The sequence below is a fragment of the Leptonychotes weddellii genome, chromosome X (assembly GCF_054177405.1).
Source record: "Leptonychotes weddellii isolate Sample4059 chromosome X, ASM5417740v2, whole genome shotgun sequence".
Classification (NCBI taxonomy): Eukaryota; Metazoa; Chordata; class Mammalia; order Carnivora; family Phocidae; genus Leptonychotes; species Leptonychotes weddellii.
Window position 1 is genome coordinate 31747189 of NC_138385.1, and position 19928 is coordinate 31767116.

Genomic DNA, 19928 nt, shown 5'->3' on the forward strand with positions numbered 1-19928 from the left:
GAGGGCACGTTCTGCATGGAGCACTGGGTGTTATATGCAAACAATGAATCCTGGAACACTACATCAAAAACTAATGAGGTCATGTATGGTGATTAACATAACATAAAAAAAAAAGACCTCTGGTCACCAAGAGGGTAGTCAACGTGGGGGAAGGGCAAAACCAAGAAACTACTGGAACCAAGGAGTGTAGTGTGAAGGAATTGTTTCATTTTGTGGATCAGTATCATCAACTTCCTGAGGAGCTTTTATTGAAATTGATTATGAGAGTGACTAATTTAGGGGCTGTGTCTTTGAGTGTGAATGCTGCAGAGTGGAAGAGCCTTCCCTTGAGTTTGCAACTCAAAGCTTGTTCTAACACAGGGCTGGAGTTCAAATCTACAGTCCTCATGTCACATGTTCAAAGTTCACATGTCACAGTTCAAAGCACTGCCGAGAAAAGATGGCCCCATGTTGTTAGTGCCTCTTGGCACCTGGCAGAAGCAAATTCACCTCTTTTTGGAGGAGAGCATCCCCAACCTAGACCCCTCGGGATTCCCCAAGACCTAGTTCAACCAAATAGGAGCTCACAATGAAAAAATATGTATCTATCAAACATACAAGAAAACAAGCCACCACAAGGGAGAGTTAGCACAAACAAGAGATTTGGATTCCCAAAGACTTCAGATACTAGAATTAATCGGATACAGGACATAAAACAACTCCAGATGGATTGTTTCAAGAAACAAAACATGTAATCAGAATGGGATAAGAAAAAGAGATTATCAGCTATGACCAGGCAAATTTGGGGGAAAAATGAAATAGAATGCAGTGGGTGGGCCAAACAGCAAATTAAACACATCTGAAGAGAGAAAGAGTGAACTGGCAGATCTGAAGATCTTCTTTTTCCAGAATGGAGCACTGAGAAATAAGAAGGTGGAAAACATAGAGGTGAGGTTGAGGCATGAAAGATAGAGTAGGAAGGCCTAACACGTGCCTCATTCAAACGTGACCCCTGGAGAAAGATCTAAGGTGTAACAAGGAATAGCGAGCAAATAAACTGGTAAATATGTAGGTAAATCTGAACAGTATTAACTGTGAAGTAAAAGAGTAATGACTAATTTGTGGGGTAAAATAAAAGAACTGAGAGTCTAAGCAGCAATAGCACGTAAGTTGAGGGTCGCAAGGGCTTAAATATGTGATTCTTTAGATTTGATTGTCAAGAGGCAGCTTGCCCTGTGACCATCCCAGAAGATACTCGACCCTCCAGGTAGGGGGAGCTTCCAAAGTGAAGGCCCAGAGGCAGGAAAGGTCTTGATGTGTTTGAGTGGCAGAAAGTAGACAGTCAGGCTGGAGCCGGCTAGCATGTGTAGTATAAAAGTAGTGCTAAGGTCCAAAGGTTGGAGTTTATTCTCTCTATCATGGGCAGGCTGAAGGATTTGAAACAGGGGAGTGATATGTCTGATTAAAATTGTGAAGGACTGTCGTGGTCACAATATGGAGGGCCATATGAGTATATGTGTAGGGGGTGGTGGGGGTGTGCTGCCAAGATACCAGGTATGAGGCTACTGTACTAGATCTTGAACTAGGCCAGTGACAACAGGAAGGGGGAAATATAACCACTAGTAACAGATGACTTCTAAGTTTCTGGTTTGGGCAACTGGAGGGATTGTGGTACCATTTAGAGGAGGGGGAGAGATGAGTTTAGTCTTGGACAGATTTAAATTTGGGATGCCCATTCCTCCATCTTGGTTAAGTGGAGCTGTCAAGCAGGCAGCTGAACATGAATCTTGAGTTCAGTGATAAGAAGGGCCTAGAGATATTAATGTGTGAGTCATTGGTATATCGATAGTATGTAAAGCCTTGGGGGCTGGACGTGATCACCCAGTAAATAAATGGAGATGAAGAAGAGAGGGGAGAAAAAGGGGGGAAAAAAGATGAGATGAGATCTGAGAACTGAGCACTGGGGCTTTCAAAAATGGAGTAGTCTAGGTGATAGACATTGGAGAGGGTATGTGCTATGATGAGCGCTGTGAATTGTGTAAGACTGATGAATCACAGACCTGTAACAAATAATACATTATATGTTAAAAAACAAAGAAGATAGTAGGAAGGGAAAAATGAAGGGGGGGAAATCAGAGGGGGAGACAAACCATGAGAGACGATGGACTCTGAGGGTTCTAGAGGGGAGGGGATTAGGGGGATGGGTTAGCCTGGTGATGGGTATTAAAGAGGGCACGTTCTGCATGGAGCACTGGGTGTTATACGCAAACAATGAATCATGGAACACTACATCAAAAACTGATGATGTCATGTATGGTGATTAACATAACATAATAAAATAAAATTTAAAAAAAAATGGAGCACTCTGGAAGAAAAAGAGAATCTAGCAAAGGAGGTTGAGGTGGGAGAAAACCCAGATGGCTGTGGGATCCCAGAATCGAAGAGGGGCAAGTATTTAAGGATGAGGACTTGCTCAACTTACGCCCAGTGTTGCTAGGAGTTTGAATAAGATGAATCCAGAGACGAGACCATGGGATTTGACAACACGGAAGTCATTGTTGACCTTGACAAGAGCAACCTTGTGGAGTGAGGGGGATGGAAGCCTGGTTGGATTGGGTCGAGGGGAGAACTGGAATTGTGGAAGAGTACATAAAATACTATAAATGTAGAGGTACTTTGAAAAAAGTAAAAATATTTTACAAATGCAAGCGGCATTGTTATTTTGTCACCAGAGATTTTATGGAAGTTCAAAACATTGAATAAACATACCTATGCCCATAGAGGTCCTGCAGAACCAAGGAGCTGTTTACCCAGGCAAAAATGTTGTCATGAGAAACCACAAGTAAGACTTCAAGATAACTACAGGAAAACAATGTTGATAAGAAAGCCAGGGTGGTCTCAGAAATGTTGTCTCAGCTCACCAAGCCAACCCTGTGCCAACCTCTGGAGCCCAACCAGAATAAGAATGGCGGTAACTTTTAGAAAAAGCTGTATCTGTAATGTTTACTGACTCTTTCATTAATTCATCTTGCAAAGGTTGCCAGCCACTCTCTCCATGCACTGGGCATACTGTTGGCAAGACTGGGAAATCAGTGTGGTTTGTCTTCCTCGCCGCAAGATTCCCTCTTCTTCACCACCCGGGCCACGCCTCTTCCCATAAATGCTCCCTGCCCTTCTCTTCACCCTGCGTCTCACCAGTAGGCAACTGTATGTTTTGTTTGCAAGGCTGGTAGATGGGTCCAAGCACTGGTGCTCTGGAGAGTTAGAATCTCTGGGACCGTAGTTGATGAGATGCAGGTCTTTTTCTCTAGGGCTACCGAGAAAAGACACGTTCCTGCCTTTATGCAGTTACCTGGAATATCCTTTACTCCATCTCCATCAACTGTACCCCACACATCCCTCAAGACTCAGATTCTTTGGCATCTTCTCCTCTGTCACCTTCTCTCCCGCTTCTCATGATTAGAATTGTTCTCTTTGTCTTCTGTGCTCCCCCCCCCTTTTTTTAAGGAAGAACACTGAGTCAATGGTTCAATGTTAATATGAGTTGATTTTATTGATTTTGTCCTGGCAGTCAATTAATTACAAAGACAGGCATCGTGCTTTTGTGTTCTTGTCCCTGACTTAAAGACTCAGGTGTGACTCATGCAAAAGCTGATGTCAGCAAGACCCTCGATCTCTGAGGATGCTGTAAGTGATATCATAATGATTATTAGATTTACCACTTCTGTTGCCACCTCATGAAGGAAATTTTATCTCAAAAAACTCAGTTGCAAAATTATGCATTTGCCATGTAAGCTAAGGTGGACTTCCTGTTGTGCTACCTCCATGGAATTTTACAAAGCAGGTGTGAGTGTGAGTTTCATTTGGAAATTATTTCTTACACTCCATTCTTCTCCTTCTCTTCTCCTTTCTTCTTTTTTTCCTCCTCCCCTCCTTCTCCTTGTCCTCCTTCTCTACCACATACTCAGTTGCCAGTTACAGTAGTGAATAGGAATCTTCTTGTTCAGGGACGCCTGGGTGGCTCAGTCAGTTGAGTGTCTGCCTTTGGCTCAGGTCATGATCCCAGGGTCCTGGGATCAAGTCCCGCATTGGGCTCCTTGCTCAGTGGGGGGCCTGCTTCTCCTTCTGTCTGCCCTTCTCTCTCTCTCTCACTGACAAATAAATAAATTGAATTTTAAAAAAAGAATCTTCTTGTCCCTAGATTCAAAATATGATCCATAAAGATGCTTTCTTTTTTTCAATCTAGTAGTATGTTCTAATGAATATCAAGTATTGGTTAGGACAAAGGGGGACTCTCCTGTTTTAGGCTCTATGCAAGCCTTTGAATCAGGACTTTAGGAAAAGCATGTTCTCTCAGACAGTTGAATTGCTTTGTCCTGAATTGACTCAGGACAACCTGAACACTAGTCTCGAGTCTGCCATGAGCCATCTGTGTATCCTTGGGCCACTTTGACTCTCTGTGTTTTGGGTTCCTCATATTTAAGATGGAGAGCCTTCTATTTCCCCAACTTTGTAACAAAGGCAGGGAGAGCTGTTGTGTCTCAGTATCCAAGGCCTTTGGGAAAGCTGGGTATTCACATGCACAATGTGAACTTGTCTACATTTGGGAGCCAGTAAAATGTAGGGAGGGATCACACAAGAAACCTGATGCTGAACAGCTGGATTGCAAAATGAATGTTTTCGAAGCCAGCCACACCATTGTGAGTTTGTCAGAAGCGTCGAGGGCTTTGCCTTTCTTAGAAGCTCCCCAAAGGAGGGGTTATCCAAAGGCTTTTCCCAAAGCCTGGGTGGGGGCAAAAAGGCTTGGGGTTGGAGGAGGGTGGGTCATTGTAACAGCAACCCCCAGAGCAATCTGTGAGGGCTTTGTTGTCCTACAATAGGATATCATGGCGTGTCACTGCAATGACTGCTTTTGAGCTTTTGGTTTTTGTTTTTGGGAAGCAATTTCCACAAGCACCTCCAAAATGAATGTTCTGGTGCCTTTTGGGGGCAGGGTTGATGTTTGAAGTGTTTGCTCAATTCTTTTCATGGCTAGTAGTTGGTTGAGATTTTCTAGTTCTTTTTGAGCCAATCTCCTTATTTACATTTTACTTTAAAATCATTCATTTCATCTAAATTTTCGAGCGAATTAGCATATTTATGCAGAGAAGGACTTCTGAATGCATAATCATTATTCCTTTCTTATTCCTAAATTTGTGTATTTGTGTTACCTTTCAAAACCTTTCAATGCTAGTTTCTGTTGTCTGCCAAGATTAATTTCTTTTTTGTTCCTACTTTTCTGCCTTTGCATATCCTTACAAAGCCTCCTTCTTATTTCCTTTACATTTGGTTGAGGCAAAAACAGCCCTCACTAAATTCTCACTATGTGATAAGCGCTCCACCAGGAACCATGGGGAGATACAGAGAGAGATAAACTTGGTTGTTACATTCAGGAAACCTGGGAAGGACAAGGGGAATACTCATGAGAATACAGGCAGGGCTTGAGACAAAGTGCTACATCCTAGAGGCCACTACCGGAGGGACACCCAAGGATGAGGCTTCCCTAAACCCATGACCAAAATGAAAGTCAGGGCCAGGGCCAACCTCGAACATGGGGACTTGGCAGGGATCTTCAGGGTCAAGGAGGCACCAGGGGGCAAACAATTCAGAGACACACAATGTATCAGAGTTAGGGGCTCCAGATTTTCTTGAGCCAAGGTCCAAGATATCTGTGGGAGTCCGCAGCAGGGTGCAGAGCCGTGTAGCCTCTGTCATTGGATTTGCCACCAGGACAATATGGAGGATGCTGATTGAACTAACAGTGCCAGTCAGTGACTGCATGATTTGGATGTGGTACTAAGAAGTTTCCACAGCACCTACAGATACTCCTATCCTAGCATTCATGACACGACATTGAGATGCTACATCCTAGCATTCAAGACACTCTATTGAGTATCTCACACCATCAGATTGTGAGCCCCCTGAAGTCACGGACTGAGTCTTACACATCTGCGTCTTCCCAGTGCCTGAACTATGCATGAGTGCTTTGTATTACTGCATGGCCCAAAGCACAGGCTTTGGAGTCAGATTGATCTGCTTTTGTTTGGCTTCATTACTCTCCACCTGAGTCATTCACGTATTGTCTCTGGGCCTCAGTTTTCTCATCTGTGAAACAGTGATGACAATAATATCAACCTCTAGAATTTGGGGTGAGAGTAAAATGAGATGAAAGATTTGGAAGTACTTAGCAGAGTGCCTGTGATAGAATAAGCATTCAATTAGTGGTGTAGCTCTCATTGCCATGACGTGATCGTGGGATGAATGGGTGAGGGACAAGTGGGCTGAAGAGAGATGTTGGCCTGTTTGATGAGGTCAGGACACAGGGCTGGGAAGAGGTTTAATAGGAGCAACACTGGCAGTCCCCCAAGTCCCCCTCCCTTATCTGGGCATCTCCTGGATGATTGGGAGGCCGAGACAATGGGGATAATCTTTAAGCATCTCTCACTTTGTGTTAATCTTGTAATCATCTTGGCTGGGTGGGCGAGGATTGAATAGACCCTGGGTGGGGGGTGATGTTATTAATATAAACATTTTTTCAAATGTGAAATATTGCTCTCTGCACCCAGAAAGCTGTTATTAGTTTGTGAGCAGTGTGCCTTTGGAAAGCCATTGCTGGCAGCTTGAATGGGTAGCTTAGAACAATTAGAAGCTTTGAACACTTTCAAGCTAAGGATTGGGATAAGAATGTTCTGACTCTATGGTTTCTCCTGGGATTTCCCTGGTGTGCTGGACTAATTATCAGATGTAATTAGGAAGCTGAGAAGTGGGGAGACTGCAGGGAGCAACATACTTTCCCAGGGACCCTCATTTCTTTGTGCAGAAAATGGGTTAGGGAGACTATCTCTCTGTTGTGGAGAAGCAGCAATGCATAGGGCACTAGAGGGCAGGAAGGATCCTGGGAACATGGCTTTACCAGCAGAGCCTCAAGCCTATGGGGACTCATTGCTCTTGATTAAGTTTTAAGTGGTCAGGACAGTTTCCCCCCTTGTTCTTGAGGGAAGAATGGCATTCTGGGCTACTTCCACGTTCTTGGTCCATTTTTAGCAAAAGTCCAATTTCCTGGGTCCAAATCAATAAGGAACTGGTGCCCTTCTTTCAAAACTCATGAAAATGAAGAGAGGAACTTCCACATCTTGGTCAGCCACAGAGTCTATCTATTGTGGCTGCAGAAGATCCTTCTCATCTGTCTTGGCTTGCACTTTTGGCCCCAGAGTTGGGCTAGGAGCACTATGTCTTTAAAGCTCTGAGAAAAGGTAACATTTGCAGGGCCATCTGCTTGTGAACTTTTTTTGTTTGTTTGTTTTTTTAAGATTTTATTTATTTTTTTTTTGACAGAGAGAGAGCACAATTAGGCAGAGAGACAGGCAGAGGGAGAGGGAGAAGCAGGCTCCCCGCTGAGCAGGGAGCCTGACATGGGGCTCGATCCCAGGACCCTGGGATCATGACCCAAGCCGAAGGCAGCCACTTAACCGACTGAGCCACCCAGGCACCCCTGCTTGTGAACTTTTATTCCAAGGCAGAGACATTCCCTTTGGACATGGTCTTGAAGTTCTTCTTCTTCTTTTTTTTTTTTTTAAATGGAGAGAGCGTGAGTGGGGAAGGACAGAGGGAGAGGGAGAGAGAATCTTAAAGAATCTTAAGCAGGCTCCACGCCCAGCACAGAGCCCGACACAAGGCTCAGTCTCATGACCCTGAGATCATGACCTGAGCCAAAACCAAGAATTGGACGCTTAACCGACTGAGCCACGCAGGTGCCCTGGTCTTGAAGTTATTCTTAATGCAATGGAAACAAGATTACCACACATGAAACATGGAAAGACAGTGGTATTCCTTTGTATCTGTACTCACTGGGGGCTGTGATGCAGACCATAAACCTGGTAATTTGAAAAATGGAGATCCCTCGGGGCTAAGGATGATGGCCCAGATGTGAAGCTTTTCCCGCCTGCCAACATGATATTAAGTTTATTGTCACAAGATAATCACATGTCAATCCAATGTCTCTGCTCTCTCCACAGGTAACCTGTCTCCATGATTTCTTTGGTGATGATGATGTGTTTATTGCCTGTGGTCCTGAAAAATTTCGCTATGCTCAGGATGACTTTTCTCTGGATGAAAATGGTAAGCGCAACCACTGGACTTTATTGCTCCATTGTTCACCCTCCTTCTATCCCTTAGGATTTTCATGGGTTCATATGGCCTAGAGAACATCCATGCATGGACCCTCAAGGGCAAATATTGTTAGTCTTTCTCCTGTATGTTTGGATATGTGAGTCACGAAGTGAAAGGTTGACTGAATGTCCCAGATTCCCAGCCTCCAAACTCAATAAAACTCACTCTCTGCCCCAATAGTGACCATATTTCTCGAACTACATATTGTGTTACATGGGCTGACAGGTGCAATCAAACTATAGGAAGGAACATTTGGAGTCAGAACTTGGATATTATATGTATACTTTTTTTCTAGTCAACATCCTCCAGCGACTTGGCTCATGTTGATGGTTCCATTTTAGAAAGATTTTCCACTGTGTTCTTAGTGTCAAATCTTTCCCCTCTTCCTGCTTTCTGGCCTGCTTCCCCATTCCCCCTGCTTTGTGACTCAAGATTCCAGAGGCTGTTAATCTCAGGAAGGAGGTAAACATCTGCCCACTTCCCTTTGCTTGAATCCAAGTTCCATGTAGAAGTTAATGGTGAATTAGCTCGTACAGTGACAAGGTTAGGATATGATCTTGATGCGAAGACACATTCAAAACATCTTTCCCAATTATGAGGGGTAACGTGTGAGAAAAACAAACCAAGTTGTATTAATATAGACTTTACGAACCGCTCGAGTGACAAGAACCCTGACAGAGGTGGCATTTCTGCTGTGTTCACTTTGAGAAGAGACAAATGGCCATAGAATAGCTAAGCAAATCCCAGGCTATCTCCAATTTCCTATACCTTCTACATCTCCAGCTCTGGACAGTGATCACTGAAGTTCATCAATCAAAACAAGAAGTTAAATAAACAAAAATGAGCTTTCTGCTTAACTCAGTTTCCCCAAAAAACTCAGTTTACCAGAAAGGATCCCCTAATCTTTCTGGGTAATTGATATTTCAATATACCTTTAAGTAGGAGGTGACAAGGAAGTGTCCAAAGAAAGGACTGCCCTCTACCTAGCCATGTGGTTCCACGTTGAGCATCACGGCACAAGGTTGGAAAACCTACAGTGGAAAGAGCACTAGATTTGGACTTCAGAGACTTGGTTGCTAGTCCCAGTTCTGCTATTTTCTTGCTTTGTGGCCCTAAGCAAGAGGCTTACACTCTTTGTAGCCTCACCAGCAAAGTGAGTATGATAATTCTCCTAATGCGTTAGCGCAGTCAGTGCCCCCAAATTACCACAGTAGGGATGCTGAGTGACCTGCATAGAAAGGTGCCCCGAGCGTGGCAGACTGAGGTTGAGGCAAGTAGCAGAAACATTTGGCGGACGCCCCTACACACCCAAGAGCTTTCTATAAGCTCTGAGCGACAGAGTCACTGCTGGCTCGTGTATTCATTAAACCAGCATTGGGATTTATGATCATGCATTTTGAAAATAAAAAAGAGCTCTACAAATGCGTGATGGCGGCGGTCGTGGTGATAGTGCCTATTTATAAAGTGACATGACTTACAATACATGGCATGTAATGAACAGTGAATGGTAACTCCCTCTTCTTCCTTTAAATTACTCATGAATGTTTCATCTGTGTGGCTGCAGCCTCTGAGCTGTCAATCTCTTCTCCAAGGAAATTAATTAATTATGTCAACAGGTGCTATTCTGAGACGTGGCTGGGGCGCCCACAAATGATCAAGTTGACTATTTAATAACCCACCCAACCTGCTTTTCAACTCCTTCCCTCGTTTCCGTAATCCAGGGATTTAAACACCTGGCTTGGCCCAGATGACTTTTGAAAGTTTCTCCCATGCCTCCCCCCCTTCAGAGCCGTCATTCCTACAAACAATGAGGACCACCTTGTAGTCCTGAGCCATTGGGTACTTTGGCCTGTGGTGGTTATTCCAGTTTCCAGAAGTTGGTAACATGCCAAAGGCTCGTTTCTCCCGTGGCTTTACTGAGCTGTCTGTTCTCTTCTACCAGAATGCCGAGTCATGAAGGGAAACCCATCGGCCACAGCTGGCCCAAAGGCCTCTCCGACTCCTCAGAAGAGTTCAGCTAAGAGCCCCGGCCCTATGCGCCGGAGCAAGTCTCCAGCTGACTCAGGTAACGACCAAGATGGTGAGTGCTCTTCTCCTAACTGTGCACGCTGCCTTCACTGACAGAGGCCCACACCCTCTGCATGCAGGGGAATGAGTTCCTCGTGAACACCGCTGTGTCTCCATGACACCAGTTCTCGCAGTTCAGGGACTGAACAGCCAAACTTGTTTGGAGTCATGGAGACACGGCTGCGACCCCTGGTTCTACTCAGACGGACGCAGACCAGAACTCTGGCCTCTTTGCCATGCTTGCCGTAATGCTTATTGTCATGTTTGTTCTCATAGTCTTCATCTTCCACGTCATCCAGCAAAAGCGTAGTCAAGGACATAATCAAGTCAAGCATAAACGTGAAATAGAAATCAAAATCGGAAACAAAAATGTAAAAAAAAAAACCCGCCACCCCAAAGTGTCAACAGAGTTGATGTGCTTGAGCTTCAAATTTGACTCTGAACTTTTTAGAAGTCAAAACAAAAAGAGAAACGAGATAATTGGCATCATTCCCACAACGAGAAATATATATAGATAGGCCAGGTTCTGAAAGGAAACACAGAGATTTGTCACACAGGATTTTAATTAGTGGATAGTGAGTGATCAAAAAAAAAAAAAAAAATGTGGTCTGTGGATCCCTGCCAATGCATGAACTATTTATCAGTCTGTGACAAGATTAGAAACTTGTGCCAAATGCAAATTATGCCACTAAGCAAACATTTACTTTAGCTGACTCTTTTTTCCTAGCACGATTTTTTTGATAAAGGCAGCAGTGTGTTCTTTTAAGTTCTGGTGCAAAAGCCTGCACCCGCAGTTTGAGTGACACTGATCTGAAAGGCAGAAGGCCACAGAAGTTCAAGTTTAGAAGCTTAGTAGAGTCAGGCACAGACAGTGTGAGTTCTTCATGGGAAGGAAATTGTGTGGTCCGGGAGACTCCCATTCGTCGTCCCGAGGCTCAGGGCTCACCCTGAGAATTCTTCTAGCCTGGGAGTCTGGGAGCCTTGGGGCAGAGAGCACAAACGCTCTTTATCTCTTCTTCGGTTTGAGGCAGCTCGAGCAGCCTGCTGGCTTTGAAATGCTCGTGGCCTAGAAAAACAGCCTGTCCTCCCGGCCTCACACTGCCAGGAGCATGCACATCACCAGCCATATTTTTTTTTCTCGGGCAGAAGGAACTAAAATGCTGAAGAGGCAGCTCGAGCTTTTCATACTTCCATGTCTTTGCTCACCCCATTTCCCTGCACCTGGAATGCCATCCCTTGAGCCTACCACTCCTCTCTGCTTGAAAATGTCTGTTCATCCTTCAACACCTCAAATAGAAATACGTTCATTTTCTGCAATATCATAGCATGTTCTTCCTGTATCTGGGGTAATATTCACCACAGTGTGTTGTAAAGTCTGTATTTACCTGTCTACTTCCCCCACTAAATACTGGGCCCCTCAAGGGCAAGACGTCATGTTCATTTTGTATCCTCAGTGCTGAGCACAGTGCCTGGGTCCTAGTTGATGCTCAAATAATGTTTGTGAGTGAACAGATGCGTAAGAGCGCCTATTTCACCCAGCATGGTGCTAGAGACTTAGTTAGCACTTAGGGAATATTTGCTAAAGGAACAAAAGTGCATGTGTTTGGTGATATTTTGGTGAAATGTACAAAACAGCACATGCCTCTATCTAAGCAAATTTATATTGCTCACACTATAAAGACCTAGGTTTTAACACCTGGGTTAAAAACGAAATTATTTGTACAAATTCCAGGCAGGGCCTTGCAAAAAAAATAATGGACTTTAAACACTTGATCAAGATTCATAAAATCTGGCAATAACTGCTTAGCCAGTCATTTTTTTTTTTTTTCAGAAATATCACTGACCATTTCTGGGATTTCTAATCTACATTACTTATCTCTTGCTATGAAGCAAATTACCCCCAAACTTAGTGGCTTAAAACAACAAATAGTTATTATTTTATCATTTCTGTGGGTTAGGAATTTTGGATTGCTTAGCTCTGTGGTTCTTTCTGGCTCAGGATCTCTCATACAGTTGAGGTCAAAGTGTCGGTGGGGGCCACAGTCATCTGAAGGTTCAGCTGGGACTGTAGGGTCCACTTCCAAGACGGCTGTCAGCAGGATCTTCTCCCAGAGAGTGATTCAGGAGAGTGAACAAGGAAGAAGATGTAGTGTGTTTTTTGATCTAGTTTCCTAAGCCACATACTGTCACTTGGGTTTTAGTCTATTCATCAGAAGCAGTCATTAAGTCCAGTCCACGTTCAAGGAAAGAGGAATCAGTCTTCACCTCTTGAGGGGAGGTGGACCTGTTTTTAGACTGCCAAGAATTTGTGGACCTGTTTTTAAACCAGCACATAACCTATTAGTTAAAAATGCTGAGGTGGCAGCAGCTTGAAGTCAATAGATTCTCTGCGGACTGTATCCAGGTGGGTTATCCAGCACATGTGAACACAACCACCTGTAATTAAACACGGCTTAAACATATGTCAAATTATTGATCACCAGCATGCTAACCACAGAATTTCCCTTCTAGAAACTCTGCACCTCACTAACTCTAAGATATTAGAGACAAAGAAGGAATACATTAGGACTGGATGAATACTTGTCAAATTAAAAGGAGTTATAATAGATCCCAACCCAGGCAAAGGCAGGCAAGATCTACTTTTGCTCCTTCAGAACTCCCTTGCTAAAAAGAAGGAATGAGGATAGATTCACACACACAAGATAAAAAGAGTAACCAATTTGAGGCGGGGAAAGGGGACTTGACTTGGCAGATATCAGAACCACAAACAGCCCTTGCTCCCTACCAGAAACAAATCTAAAGTGGTGTTCTCATGAGAGAGATTGTAAATCTTTATTTCAGATAGTTCATGAACATAAATGAAGCCAAACTCTAGTCTGGCCAGCCTTAATGGCAATTTCCAGAATGTTTGAGCTCATCGCAGATGATGTGTCTGTATCTTCCACATGATTTCAGCCCCAAAGCGTAAGAGGATCTATGTGACATGACCTTGTCATTCCATGGCAGTTTAGAGCCATGTCTAGGCCATCCACTTAGTGAACATTTCACAGGGGCAAAGCTGATCTCAGGCAAAACAGTACTTTAGGTAAGGATTGGATTTGACATACCCATTTTCCCCTTCCTACCTCCATGTCACTCAGGACCATTCCAAGCTGGGAAGGGGAGGGGGCTAGGATATGGACAAGGAGAGGGAGTCATCTGTGTGGGAAGGCCCAGTAACACCATTTCCCAGCTTTTGACTTGGGACAAGTTTCTTACCATGTCTAAGACATGGTTTCCATTTTGGTTAAGACAGAATTCGCATGTCTACGAGGTAGAAACCATTTTCCAATATTATCAGTTTTTTCCAATTTACAGAGTTGTACAATAGCTTCCACGGAATAAGAATTGGATAGCCAGAAGGATGAGCTATAGACAATACATAATTTTGCATCAGCAAGTGTAAGGTTTTTCTGAGTTCTCAGCAAGGGACACAGGTTAATACACATTTAACCGAAGAATAATGGTGTGGAGTGGGGCTGAAATTCTTTGTTCTTTTCTAGAACATGGCAGTGCCGCCCTGTTTCCATCCTGGGTTAGTCTGTCTTGGATCTGGGACTTGTGGGATGGATTCACATTTTTTTCATTCAACCTGAGTAACTCAAGGTTGAGGAAGATAGGCCATTTCCAGGGAATTTTAACTACCTTCCTTTGAAGGCAAACGACAGCCAAAAATGTTCCTCTGCAGCAGGGATTCAAACCAAACGAAACATTGCTCAGTTCAGGTTCAGCTAAAGGAATGTTTTGATGTTCTAGTTCACTAGAAAATATATAAGTTTGATTCTGGTTTGAACAAGTTTGCTAGATTTTCAAACATTTTTTAAAAAGAACAGAGCAATGGAGTTGGGAAAAAGCAAATATTTATTTAAAGCTATAAAATAAAACAAATCTTTCAGAGGAGGGTACTAGTGAATGAATAAGAGAAATGAGCCAATTAGACATCCATCCATATATATATGTGTACATTTGATCCAATTCATGGTTCAGTTAATATCTGGGTTCAGTTTGCCTTGAGGTTTAGTAAATTGATGCGATCTGGTCTGTAATTTGCGTCATAATTTGATTCCTTGGTCCTTAAGTTGTCTTTTTTTCTGTTCTTCCCATGAATAAATCAAACTCTGTATACTTTATTCCCTTTGAGTTCAATCCCCACTCCTGCCAATACTGAGGGCGCCCCAAATGGAATGTCTGTTGCTAAGCCCTACACGTAAGTTAAGGAAGGATTCGGTTGTCTATATAATATTGCTAGAAGGAGTTCTCATTCTCGCTGGGCAGAGCTGACGGACTCTTAGAATCCAAGTCCCATTAGCCATGTCTGCCTTTAAAGTAGGACAGGGAACTGTGGTAAGTAGATCAAATCTGAGCCCAGAGGTCTCCTATGGGGGTGTTGAAGAAAGCTTGTATAGTGCCCCCATTTTGATTAACCCAGGACTTGCCATTTTGATGGGCAAAAAGGCAAGCCTGGCCTGAGAGCTGCCGGAAGACCTTTCTGACGCTGTCTCTTGCTGTTTCCATTTCATCCATGAATGTGTTAACTTTCCCTTTTCTGCAACTACCCCCAATTGAATTGAATTGAATTAAAAGGACAAAGTAGCTAGTTGCTGGGAAGGAATCTTTTCTTTTTCTTTCTTTCTTTCTTCTTTCTTTCTTTCTTTTTTTTTTTTTTTTTTCCTAAAGGAACCTCCAAGGAAGCTAATTACCCACCCTGGTAGGCTGAGAGAATTGTAATGTGATAATTAGTCCGCTGTTGTTCAGCAGTAAGTCATTGTTGTAGCAACTCAATATTCCCCACCCTCCTTCCCCCAACCTATGCATACCTAGTCCTGAAAGTCAAATCTTCCCTGTTCCCAAAGCCCTGAGGAAGAATGGATTCGCTACCAAAATATACAGCTTTTGTAAGGGGAGGTCAAGGGACACAAAACAGCGGTGTGGGGTGGTGTCCAGGGGAGAATTGTATCCAGGAGTATTTCTTTTCTGAACCCAGCAGGCAGCTTTAAGTTGCCGAAGGAGGGACCTAGCCATTCTGCCCTTCCTGAACGTGGCTGTCTGGACCAGCTCTGTCCAGTAGAAATATAATGTGAGCCTTGTAGATCATTTTCAATTTTCTAATAGCCACAGTTAAAAAAGGCCAAAGAAACAGGTGAAATCCGTTTTGATAATATGTTTTACTCAACTCAATATATCCAAAATATTATCATTTTGACATGCAATCGAAGTAAAAAAATTCTAAGGAGGTATTTTCCATTCTTTGAAATCAGGTTGTATCTCTCACTGAGAGCACGTCTCAATTCTGGCTAGCCCCGCTTCAGATGCTCAAAGGCAACATGTGACTAGTGGCTAGTGCTCTAGACAGCACAATAACTTTCCTCTCTGTCTAAGAGAGGTTCAAGATAACCATCTTCGACGTAGATGAAATGCTGTGCACTTTGCAAAATACTTCCAAATCCGTCACCTCAGCTGTCACACGCATAATAGCACCATGAACGAGGCTGGGAAAGGAAAATCATCCAATTTTTGTTCTTTTAGACTGGAGCACTAAGAGGGAAAGAGGTTCAGTATCTTGCAGTCCTCTCAATGCCGTGCAACTATTTGGTACCCAGGAGCTAGAGCCCAGCTGTCTTGACTTCCAGGCAGGCAAGGCTTGTGCTGTCCTTAAGGCAAGGTGTGGAAGCTCCAGAGTGGTAAATCGAAAGTTCTCTGTTGGCTGGTCTTTGCTTCTCTGCTTCTTTCCACCTTCCCTCACCTCCAGGCAAGGGATGTGGGGAGGCTGGGGAGTGGAGTGGCCTCGGAGTCATTCTCTTTGTGCTGCAGTGAGTACAGCTGTGAGGAATTAGGCCCCTCTGTTTCCAGTGCCCAGTCCTACACGTGCCATCGGCTCTCCTACTGTCACTCCAAGGGTAAGTGGTGCCCTTGGCAAAGCTGTGGGAAGAGAAAAGCATCCATTGCCCCTCGCCCATTCTGATTCTTTCTAAAGCCACAGCTCATGTCTAGTTTCAGTGGAAGAACTGCCCTACATCTAAGGCAACATTTCCGTCATCATTGGAGAACCACTTAGGAAATTGCTGAAGCAAGCAATGTAATGGTGGCCACTGAGCACGCTGTGGGGCATGGGATGTGGTGGTGTTGACCCATCTCCCTGTAATAGGGGTCCTGTCAACCTGCTGCAGTCTGAGACTTGTGTTTAAATATAATTGAATCTCTAGGGTTTTGGTGGGACACCTAGTAGTGCTAGGTGCTACGGGGAAAAGGAATAAGATGAATTCCCTGTCACTAAGAATGGGGGAACCAGCAGACATATAAATATGATAAAAAATTTATTTACAAATACTTATATAGTTCTTATTATGTGCCAAGCAACTGTTCTCTCCACCTTATACATATTAACCGATTTAATCTTTACAACAACCTTACGAGGTAGGCACAATTACCCCCATTTTGCAGCTGAAAAAGCTGGAGCATATGAAAGCTTAAGTGACCTGCCCAAGACCACACAGCTAATCGGTGGGAGAGCTGGGGTTTGAACCCAAACTATCTGGCTCCCCAGTCCACAATTTAACCATTGCACCGTGGTGCTAAATAGGAGTTAACAGTAATGGTGTGTTTGAGTGCCCAGTGAATGGGAGATGCGGGCAGTAAGTGCTTAAAGGAAGTCTTCCTGGAAAAACTGGGGCTTGTAGGAGGGTTATATTTCAATTGATAAGGAAATGGATTATTTCTGGCAGGGAGGGAAAGCATGAACAAAAGATCAGGGGTGGTGATAAATATAGCATATGAGAGTACAGGGAGGTGGCTGTTAAATCTACATCTCCAGCCCCAGCCTTCCTTCCGGATGTTAATCTCATGAATGCCTACCAGACAATCCTACTTAAATGTACCAAATACAATGTGTCTAAAAACCAAACACATTTCCTCCTCCAACTCCCTGTCTGATGATAGAATAAATTCTATTCTGTTCCCCGGGTCCAGTGTCTTCGCGTCATCTTTGATTCTTCCTGTGCTTTAATCCTTCAAGCCCACCATATGCCGCTGTTGAAGAACCTTTGAAACATCTCCACATCACTCACACGGGAATCCTTACCTTGCCCTCATCACCTGATGCCGGGGTTACTCCGCAGACTCCAAAGTAGCATCTCTGTTTCAAATCTCAGTCCCTTTATGCATTTGGTGTGGTGCCACCATATTTCTCATCCTAAAACACATTTCCATCATGTGACACCACCCCCCTCTGCTGCTGCAGAACCTTCGGTGGCTCCACACTGCATTCGTGGACCACCTCCATGGTAATGGCTGAGAGAGTAAAAAGAGAAATGCAGAGGGCCAAGCACAAGGGCTATGTTTTCAGAAGCACGGCAATAAAATGCAAAAACCAAAAAGCAATGGGCTTCATTCGGAAAAATTCCAATCCTCTAATGCCTGACGTGCTAGCCAAAGAAAGTCCTCAGCCCATAGAGATTGATAAATCATCCCTTGTAGAAGGGGGTTTCCAAACTCGGTGCCTATAGGTTGCGTAGTTACTCATGTCCTTCCATTTCTAGTAGTGGCAATATTAAGAGAAGAAGATGTCATTATGAAGCCCTTTCTATGCGCTAAGGCACTTAGCTAAGGATATCATGTATAGTCTGCCATGTAATCCTTAGAACAACAACGACTGAGTTAAACAGTCTTTTCATTCAAATGTTACAGATGGGGCAACTGAGACCTACAGAGGTTGGGGGACACCCGAGGTTACACATCCAGGCTGAGCCAGGATTTAGAACCTTGACTGGTTCCAAAGCATGTGTTCTTTCTACAGATTAAGAGCAGTGCAGTGTTTTCTAGCTTCTACCCCAGGAAAACAGTAGTGAGCATAGGCAACAGGCTCGCTCCGCCAGAAACATGTTCTCGGCAAAACCACCTTCAACAAGAAACAAATGTTGTCAGCATTATCAAGTCAGAGAAAACAATCCTGGCACTCCAGCAGCCTCCTTACAGATGTCCTCTTCTTGCGGGACATTGATCTGTGTCAAAATATTGCAAGAATGGGTGTACATGTTTGTTTTGCAAATTCTTCTCTCCTGATTTAGAAGATTCAAAGCTACATGCTGCCCAAGACTCAAGGAAATAGATTTAAAATTCCACTTCCGACTCCCGAAGTGATGGTATCTCACAACCTATGATTGAATTTGGCCTGGGAACCAGCCCTCTGATGGGATCCGTGAAGAACTATTCCTGTGCCCTCAGTTCGGGCTTCCCTCTGGTGTGGATGGCTCTGGGGAGAGGGGCACAAGGTTTTCCACTGAGCAAAAACAATTAGCCAAACCAGTCCAGACACCCATCCCAAGGGTGTCTTTGGAATGAATGTGTAAAAACCACAGGCTCTGTCTCTTGGCCTTGTTCTGAAGTAAGTTGAAACCACCTTGGTTCTACTTGGATGGCCTTCCAGAAAAACTCCCTGTATATGTAGGGAGAAAACAGGGTGTGTTTGAACTGGAATGAAGGAACATTTAGAGCATCTCAATATGAGGAAAAATGAGGAAGTGACTGAATTATATATTGAGATCTCCCTCTGCAAGGCATTAGGGAATGAGAGAAGACAAGACAGAGAACCAATCACTGTAAGGTCACGGTGGGAGGCATGTGATGTGCAAATCCCAGAGGTCACCATCCATTGAAGAGAAGCAGTTTTTACCCTTTCAGCAAGTCCTACTCTCTCTGAACCTCTATATTCTTGTGATTAAAAGGAGACCACTAATTGCTGGCCATCATTTCTTGGGGTTATCAGGAGAACTCATATATGGTAAAATGGTTTGAAAACAATTGTAGAAATACAACTGCAATTATTAAGACGGCTCTCAAATTATTGCCGTGGCTTTTTTTTTTTTTTTAGACTGGGGTTATTTTTAGTGAGCAATATTTCAAAACAGACATCCAACCAAAACCAATAGGCTTGGGATTAGAATGGGAGGAAAAGCCGGAGCTAAGTGAATGAGCATTATCAATTTGGTCTCCTGGCAAAGGTTGGGTAAAAACGAGATGCCAAACCCTCCCCTTTCCTTTCTGTGCCATTCTGGCCATCCAAACTTGAACCCATAAAGTATAATGACTTGTCTAACTTGCTGCCCAGACAGTTCTATGATTTCCACACCTGGGACTACTTACACCCACCTTACGTGCAGCTGCATCCCAATTTCCAGGGATCAGTCCAGCCTCCAGACAAGGGAATCCATAGTCTAGGAGCTCAGCATCAACTCTGTTTGGCTGGTGACCATACTCTGTCCTTGGTTGCCCATGCCAGAAATTGGACTCTGTCCTTGTTCTTCGGGAACTGACTCAACCTGTCTTATTCCTCACTCCTGGGAACCCATTTCCCCCCATGCATGTAAATCCCTGTGAATAGGTACGTCAGCCTAGTTACCTTACCAGCCATTTTTTTGTTTGGGTTGGTCTTGCTCCATTCTGACAGAGCCAAGGATTTGAAGATGAGCACTGGGGCAAGGGCAGGCATAATGATTCAGAGAAGCTAGGGAGCCAAGACTGTGTGCCGAGCCAAGCTTGGCCATTGTGCTGCATAGCTGAAAGGAGTAACGGACATAGCACAGATACCATCTTCCCAGAAAGCTCTGTGGTGTGTGATGGAAGTTACATGCCATGCTGGC

The 19928-nt window shown here is 43.9% G+C and overlaps 1 protein-coding gene across 2 annotated transcripts in view; it reads left to right on the top strand.

Moving 5' to 3' along the window:
• The window catches only part of DCX (doublecortin), a 110863-nt gene that overhangs the window by 67454 nt on the left and 23481 nt on the right, over positions 1 to 19928 (top strand). For both annotated transcript variants that reach the window (XM_081808389.1, XM_081808390.1), the window contains exons 4-5: positions 8034 to 8136; positions 10130 to 10252. In XM_081808389.1, the coding sequence (XP_081664515.1) occupies positions 8034 to 8136; positions 10130 to 10252 (226 nt within the window). The remainder of the gene's footprint in view (positions 1 to 8033; positions 8137 to 10129; positions 10253 to 19928) is intronic.